At 40.6% G+C, this 8294-nt stretch overlaps 1 gene segment (V, D, J or C); it reads left to right on the top strand.

Moving 5' to 3' along the window:
- Nucleotides 1–1208: 1208 nt before the first annotated feature.
- On the top strand, nucleotides 1209–1795 carry LOC113663843. The segment is given in 2 exon segments: nucleotides 1209–1330; nucleotides 1432–1795. Coding segments are annotated over 2 exon segments (369 nt in total).
- Nucleotides 1796–8294: the final 6499 nt, after the last annotated feature.

Raw genomic sequence — 8294 nt, 5'->3', positions numbered from 1 at the left:
GGTAACGGGACAACTCAAGCCAAGAACATAAGAAAAAGTTAAACCAAGAGAAAATAAGACGGTAATGACGCCAAAGAAGAGAAAGAAAAATAACAAAAACCAATACTAACTCTTTTAACCCTCTAACCTATCTAATGAAATAAACAAGAAACAAAACTCCAGTGCTGTAGTCGAATGCTTCCCTACTCTATCCTACTTAACAAAACATACAGGGGGTGGCGTACACCTCTTACCTAGTGTGTCTAACATCGAGTTACCTACTGTACGTGTGGGGCTATGGAAGTCGCGCGACATCTTCCCAGTCCCACTTCCTCTGGTATAACACAATGAGCAAAAAAGGAACAAAAGCTCCTTAGACAGAGAGGAAATGCAATAAATTAATTAGTATACAATCGGAGTAATGTGGCAACAGCAAACAAAAATCTAAGCGAAAGGGTCTCCCCTTTGTTGACTTAGCATACACCCTGCATAACGCTGCAACAACAGACAAAGCGGAAGGGTTTTTTCTGTCGCTTCTTTCCCCGGCGCTTTTATATCCGCCGGCTGAAGTTCATTGCCAGCAGATAGGTCACGCCGAAGGAGGATTGACGTCTCCCCGAGCCAATCAGTGATCCCGGAAGTGTCTAAGAGTACGAGATGAGAGAGAGAGAGAAAAACCCCAGCACACCCCCCCCCCAACAGTTTTAGGGACGTAACATGAACACATAGATGTTAAACTCTGCAGGTGTTTTAAATTTATCCAAATGATTAACCCCTTCTGCACCAGGGTCTGTCTTATGGCTGACCCTGTGGTGTTGACCCCAAACTCCAAAAGTTGGGATATACAGTATGAAGAAAGATTTTTGGAATGTATGAAATACATTTTTTGAGACGCAGCTAGAAGCGATACCACATCAGTATAACCACGTCAATGTTAAAGTATTCATGAACATATATAATACCAAATAGGCTTAGAGCAGATTGTCCTCAGAGCAACAAGCTTCAACAGGATTGTTTCTATATACACATGAAAGTGTTCCTCAAATTCTCTCCTTTTCTTAAAAACTTTAAAGCACACAACATACAAAAAAACTGGTGGACTAAGTCAATGGGCAAAACATTTAAACAGGGTTTTCATTCAGTAATAAAGAAATAAGAAATACATGAAGTCTGGGTTAATGTTGGCTGACGATGTGGCCAGTCCCCACCCCAGGAAATGACATCATTACTTTATAAAGAAAAATTCAAGTTGTATAATAGCATTAATGCAAAAACAGCTGCAATAAACAGTGCTACAACTAAATCAACATGTTTATAGCCATATCTGCTGTTCTCATCTCTTTGGCCACAGGTAAGTATCACAGTAGAGCAATAAAAATGAAAAGAATTTAAATATAACAACAATTTTTGCTGTTTTACAGATTAATGTGTGTGTGTTTTTTTTTTAAACAGAAGCTGTTCTGGGAGTGACACTGGTGCAAAAAGATCTCTTCTGGACAAAAGGTGAAGGCAAAACTGTGTATATCAGCTGCAAAGTGAAGGAATTAAGCAGGGACTATGTCCACTGGTACCAAAAGAAAGAAGGTGAAGCTCTCACAAGGATCCTGTACGTCAAAAGAGGAAGCTCAGCGGTTCAGGATCCTAACCATCCTGAAGCAAATGACTTCAATGTGAGGATTCAGTCAGATAATTATGATCTGAAGATAGAAAGCCTGAAGAAAAGTCACTCAGCAGTGTATTACTGTGCCAGCTGGGACTACAGTGGTGATGCACAGTGAATAAATTAATTACAGTGTAAACAAAAAACCTGATGATACACGACCACAACAGAAGCAGTGTCTGTAGAGTAGCAAAGTTACACACACACACACACACACACACACACACACGTAAATAATTATAATGAGGAATTTTATTTATTTATTGTTTATTTATTTATTTTTAAAATTGTGAGTGTCTGTTATCCATTACAAATGCAGTGAACCGTTTCTTAACCCGTTACATAGGCAACTTACAGAATGCTGTGAATAGTAACACTTTACAGCAATAGATGTCCGATCTGTATGTGCAGGTTTTGATCCAAGCAGAAGCCACACATGAATAATCATGCACTAATACCTGAATTAATACTCACTTAAATATGAAGTAATGACGACTTAAGGGATATACCAATCGCCAACTAAGACAGGAGTCACAAGCACCTTAAATCCATTAGATTACGTTTGTTAGTTAATGTATTAATTAACACACAGGGCAAACCGAATCAAACATGCTCTATATGATAGAATATTATAATAACATTAGATTATGCAAATGTGAACACAAACATCACAAATATAAATACCAATAAATTAACCTTAACCCATTTTGTGTCATTCTCTATCTGTTTCTCTTTAACTGAGATTGTAGTGCTAGTAAGTGCTCCTGATGGTTAGAACCCAGGGAACTGCTCCTTTATCCAGTGTGTGAACAATGATATATTTAATTCATTTCATTTTAGATTAATTAATACTCTTCCCTTATTGTAAAATTCAACCATCATACAATTTGTGTAGTTGCTCTGCAAAAATAGTGGCACATGCGTTGATTGTCACGGTGTGACACGGTGGGACAAAGGCAAGTGAGGATCCAAATGCAGTTTAAGGTTTTAATAAACAAAACAAACAAACAAGTGGCAGGCAAAACAGATCGGGACACTGAACAGGAACGACGCAGACCCAGACCCAGACCCAGACCCAACACCAACACCAACACCAACAACGACCAACAACAGGGAAGTGAACAGACAGAGTAAATATAGTGGACAGGAGCCAATAACAAAGCAGAGACGATTAGAGACAAAGACAAGACACCTGGGGAAGAGATGGAATGTAATTAGTGTCCATGGTGAGCAATGAGTGGGCGGAGCAAAACAATTAACATCAGGGAGAGACGGCAGACAGAAACAAGGGGAAAACACAGACAGACACATTACATTGATGAGCTTATCACTCAAAATACACCACAACGTTTTTTTCTTTTTAATAAAATGAGAGGTGAAGTAACTGACGCATCAAACTGTGATCTGCACAGATGTGTTTAACTCTTTAATGCTGAGACACTGTCTGGAAACTTTGGCCCTCTTCCCTATCTTATGTGCCCTTGCTTTCTGTAAACAGAAAATATTTAAATTATATTATATTATAAATAATATTTAAATGTGAAATAAAATCTATCAGAATATTCTCAATTTAGCTAAATTCTTTATAAAATGTATTAGAGTCACAAAAACAGTCATTTTTTCTACCATGATGGCTTTAAAATGTGGTTATGATTTTGACCCCACTGTTTACCTCCTGCTGATTTTCTGCAATTAGCGCAGTTCCTGACTGCAATTATATATGTACACCTCCCTACTCTGACATCTTTTTTAGGCTAAATGCTGGTGGTGACAGCGAAGTGGTGCTGTTGACCAGAACTCGAGCAGCTCAGTCCCACCCCAGGAAATGACATCATTACTTTATAAATGAGATTCATGTTCTAAACTTGTATTCCTGCAGAAACAGGCACAATAAAGGCTGCTGAACTGAGAGCAAACTTTTATATATTTCATGACAAAAATGTTTATTATTATATACATTTATGCAGTTCTCTTGTCTTTAGTCACAGGTATCAAATAACAGAAATAAAAATATATAAAAAAAAGTAAAAGGAAAATCATACAATAAAATAGCAGAACTCCTGTTTTACAGACAAGTGTTTTTTTGTGTTGTTTTTCTACAGAAGCTGTTCTGGGAGTGACACTGGAGCAAAAAGATCTCTTTATGACAAAAGGTGAGGACAAAACTGTGTATATCAGCTGCAAAGTGACCGGATTAAGAACTAGATATGTCCACTGGTACCAAGAGAAAGACGGTGAAACTCTCACAAGGATCCTATACGTAGAAAGTGGAAGATCACCGGTTGAGGATCCTAACCATCCTGAAGCAAAAGACTTCAGTGTTAAGGAAGAAAAGTCTGATAATTATGACTTGAAGATAGCAAGATTGAAGAAAAGTCACTCAGCAGTGTATTACTGTGCCAGCTGGGAGAGCGGTGCTGCACAGTGAATAAATTACTTACAGTGTAAACAAAAAAACCTTACGATACACAACCACAACAGAAAAAGTGTGTGTGGAGTAGTAAAGTTTGTTAAGCTGACTCTTACATTAGATGTTAACCAGCTAGGCAAAAACAAACCTTTACCATTTCAATAATATCAGCAAACCAAAGCATTTTTGGTCTTTATTTCTATTTGTTACATAAATTACAGTTTCTATTTTATTTTGTCTAGACACCCATGTGATGGTCGGATACATAATCACCACCTCCTGCAAACTCCTGGTAATCCAACAACAATCAATTAATTCATGGACACATGCAGTATGTGACAACTAATAGCTGCAAATTTGCTTTGTTGCACTTCTTGCATTATGCAATGACCTGAAACACTCAGCTAAACAATTGTGATAAGTGATACACAAATGGTTATGAGGCAGAGATAAATTCCAATTCCATCTACTTACATGCCAACAGTGTCCAGTAACTATACTTACTGACTAACTAACACCACTTCAGCTCTTTCTATCTTCTAGAGCATGTTTACTACCAGAATTTTCCAAATATGCCAAAGACCCCAAAGATGGCCTTCTGACGTATATGAAGAATATCAGATTTTCTAACTGCCAATTCATTGCACAATAACTTTTCAACAGCTTTGCTTGGCAAATATAGCCAAGGTGGAGACAAGACATGAATGCAAACACCTCCTGTAAGTGTTAGCAACCTCAGACCAATCTGGATCAGCAACTAAGGACACACAGGAAGTTAGCACTGTGTCCTTATGAAACAAAGAAGAGACAAACAAAATGAAAGTCGACAACTGTTAACATTTCTCGTGTCACATAACATTTGTTCATATATACATTGAATAACATGGGATATGGCTAATATGTACAGACAACATACGTGAGTACATATACATCCATTTGTCATAACCCTTTTTACATAAGGGCGATACCTGCACTGAAACATATTACATATAGAAAATTAATGAATAAACCGAAATAACTCATTTTACAAAAGCAAAACTAACTTGCATCTTGTCATGTGTTAAGCATGTGCAGCTTCAATATGGTGACTGAACAGTTAATACAACAGGAACACGGTTACTATTAAAACACAAAAAAATACATATGCATACATGTATACACATATGTAGTGTGCTTTAAGTCTCTACATTTGATTATATTGTCTTCTGGTAAAGTAGGTTCCTGTCTTTTGTATACTATCTGCTTAACTCACTTTGTTCTAGAGTAGTGTGATTTGAATTGTGTTATATTCTATACCATTGTTGATTTTTATAGTGTTGGTTTTTGTTGTTCTCTCAGCTAATTAATCAGGAGTAGTTTCAGTCTCCCTTAAGGTGTGAATTGGGGGCAGGGCTTACCTATTTAAATTGAAGGTTCTCCGCTACAGACGGTTTGTTAGTATCTCTCTCTCTAACATTAGTGTCTAGTACTGTTTTGATATTCTACCATACCTTAATTCTCACTCTTGTTTGACTACAAATATGTGCATTAAACCCATCTCTGTACTCAAGGCCTACTCACACAGACGCTCTCATCCACAAAGCAGAGGTCACAATCCCAGTAACCTCATCTACCCTCCTCTGTTGTGTAAGTCTCAAACAGTGGTGGTAGGTGGGCTCTGGAATTGTCAGTCTGCGGTAAAGAAAGCTGATTTTATCTCTGCTTTAACTTCCCATTACTCCTTTGATTTCCTTGCTCTAACAGAGACCTGGATATCCCCACAGAACACTGCTACACCAGCTGCTTTATCCTCAGCCTATGCTTTCTCTCACTCACCACGAGAAACAGGCAGGGGTGGTGGTACAGGTTTATTGTTGTCAAAGAAATGGTGCTTTACACCTCTACTCTTCTCTCATTTAACCATCTCTTCTTTTGAATTTCATGCCATTTCAGTTACCTCTCCTGTCAACCTTGTTATCATTGTTGTCTACCGCCCTCCTGGTCCCCTAGGAGACTTCCTGGAAGAAATGGACTCACTGCTTTGTGCTTTTCCTTCCGATAGCTCCCCCCTGACAGTGCTTGGTGACTTCAACCTACCCTCTGACAAGCTACATTCTTCTTCCCTCCTGTCTCTTCTCGACTCTTTCTCCCTCACACTCAACAGCTACATCCCCACACACAAAGGAGGCAATGTCCTGGACCTGGTTTTCACCCGTCCATCTCCAGCTACAGACGTGACTGCTACCCCACTCCACGTCTCTGATCATCACCTGGTATCCTTCACCATCACTCTACCTATCTTACCTAAAACTACCTCTCACCCCCTCGCTCTTACTCGCCGCAACCTTCACTCTGTCTCCCCTTCATCTGTAGCTTCTGGCACTCTTTCTTCCCTTCCTGATACTGAGTCTTTTCCCTCACTACCCTTGGACTCAGCCAAAGATACTTTCCTCTCATCCCTTTCCTCAACTATGGACTTCCTCTGCCCTATGTTCACTAAACCCAAGAAAACTTCTTGTTTTGCTCCTTGGCTTTCAGATGTGCTGCGCAACAATCGAAGAGAGCTAAGCTCATCAGAGAGAAAGTGGAAGAAATCACAACTTGATGCAGATCTTGATTTTTACAGAACACTTCTTGTCAAGTTCTCCTCAGATGTGACTTCTGCCAAGACTTCCTTCTACAAGGAAAAGCTTGAAGCTTCCTCACATGACCCTCGGAAATTCCACAACATCATCTCTTCTCTGCTCAACCCCCCGGCTCCACCTTCTTCATCCTCCCTGACTGCAGAAGACTTTGCTTCTTTCTACCAGGAGAAGATTGAGGAAAACTGCCGGACCTTCACTTCAGCCCCGACTGCACTTACATCTCAGAGTATGCATTCCCCTACACCTTCGTTGTCACATTTCTCAACTGTGGCAGCAAAAGAGATTTTACAACTCATCGAGTCCTGCAATCCTACCACCTGCCCATTGGATCCACTCCCTACCACTATGCTCCAGACCATCTCACAAGACCTCTTGCCCTTCATTTCCACTATCATCAATAGATCCATAGCATCTGGTCAGGTACCAACTACTTTCAAGAGAGCAAGGGTTATTCCCATCCTAAAGAAACCTGCTCTGGATCCATCAGAGATCAGTAACTACAGACCGGTATCACTTCTCTCATTTCTTTCAAAAATTCTTGAACGCATTGTCTATAATCAACTGTCTGTCTATCTCTCACAGAACAACCTCCAAGATCCCAAACAGTCTGGCTTTAAAGCAGCTCACTCTACAGAGACAGCCCATTTGGATGTCTCTGAGAAGCTACATACTGCTAGATCAGCCAAACTATCATCCGTCCTTATCCTCCTTGACCTTTCAGCAGCGTTTGATACGGTCAACCACAAGACTCTCTTATCCACCCTCAAGTGTCTTGGGATTTGCAGATCAGCTTGGGAATGGTTTGCCTCCTACCTGGAAGGACGCTCATATCAGGTAACATGGAGGGGAGTGACATCTGCTCCACGCAGACTCTCCACTGGCGTCCCACAGGGCTCAGTACTTGGTCCTCTTCTTTTCTCCCTGTATACTCACTCTCTTGGGGAAGTTATTTCATCACATGGGTTCTCTTACCACTGCTATGCTGATGATAAACAACTTATCTTCTCTTTCCCACCCTCAGATGCCACAGCTTCTAACCGGATCTCAGCATGTCTGGCAGAAATTTCATCATGGATGACTGCTCATCAGTTAAAGCTCAATCCTAGCAAAACTGAACTGCTGTTCATCCCAGGTGATTCATCCCCAGGTCATGATCTTGCTATATCCTTACACAACGATCTGATCTCCCCTTCAGCCGGAGCTCACAACCTTGGGGTAACCATGGACAGTCAACTGTCCTTTTCCTCTCATGTTGCTAATGTGACTCGCTCATGTCGGTTTCTTCTCTACAACATTAGAAGGATTCGGCCATTTTTGTCCACACAGACTGCTCAGGTACTTGTTCAGTCTCTTGTCATTTCTAGACTGGATTACTGCAACGCACTGCTGGCAGGTCTACCTATGAACGCAATCTGTCCTCTGCAAATGATCCAAAATGCAGCTGCCCGGCTTGTTTTCAACCTTTCAAGTTCTCGCATACCACCCCGCTGCTGCGATCCCTCCACTGGCTTCGGGTAGCTGCACGCATCCGATTCAAAACACTGATGCTGGCCTATAAAGCCAAAAATGGACCAGCTCCCTCTTACCTCAAAGCCCTCATCATTCCTCGCACTGCACCCCG

This window comes from Tachysurus fulvidraco, chromosome 1 (genome assembly GCF_022655615.1).
Source record: "Tachysurus fulvidraco isolate hzauxx_2018 chromosome 1, HZAU_PFXX_2.0, whole genome shotgun sequence".
In the NCBI taxonomy this organism is placed as follows: Eukaryota; Metazoa; Chordata; class Actinopteri; order Siluriformes; family Bagridae; genus Tachysurus; species Tachysurus fulvidraco.
This window is presented reverse-complemented; position numbering and strand designations above follow the sequence as displayed.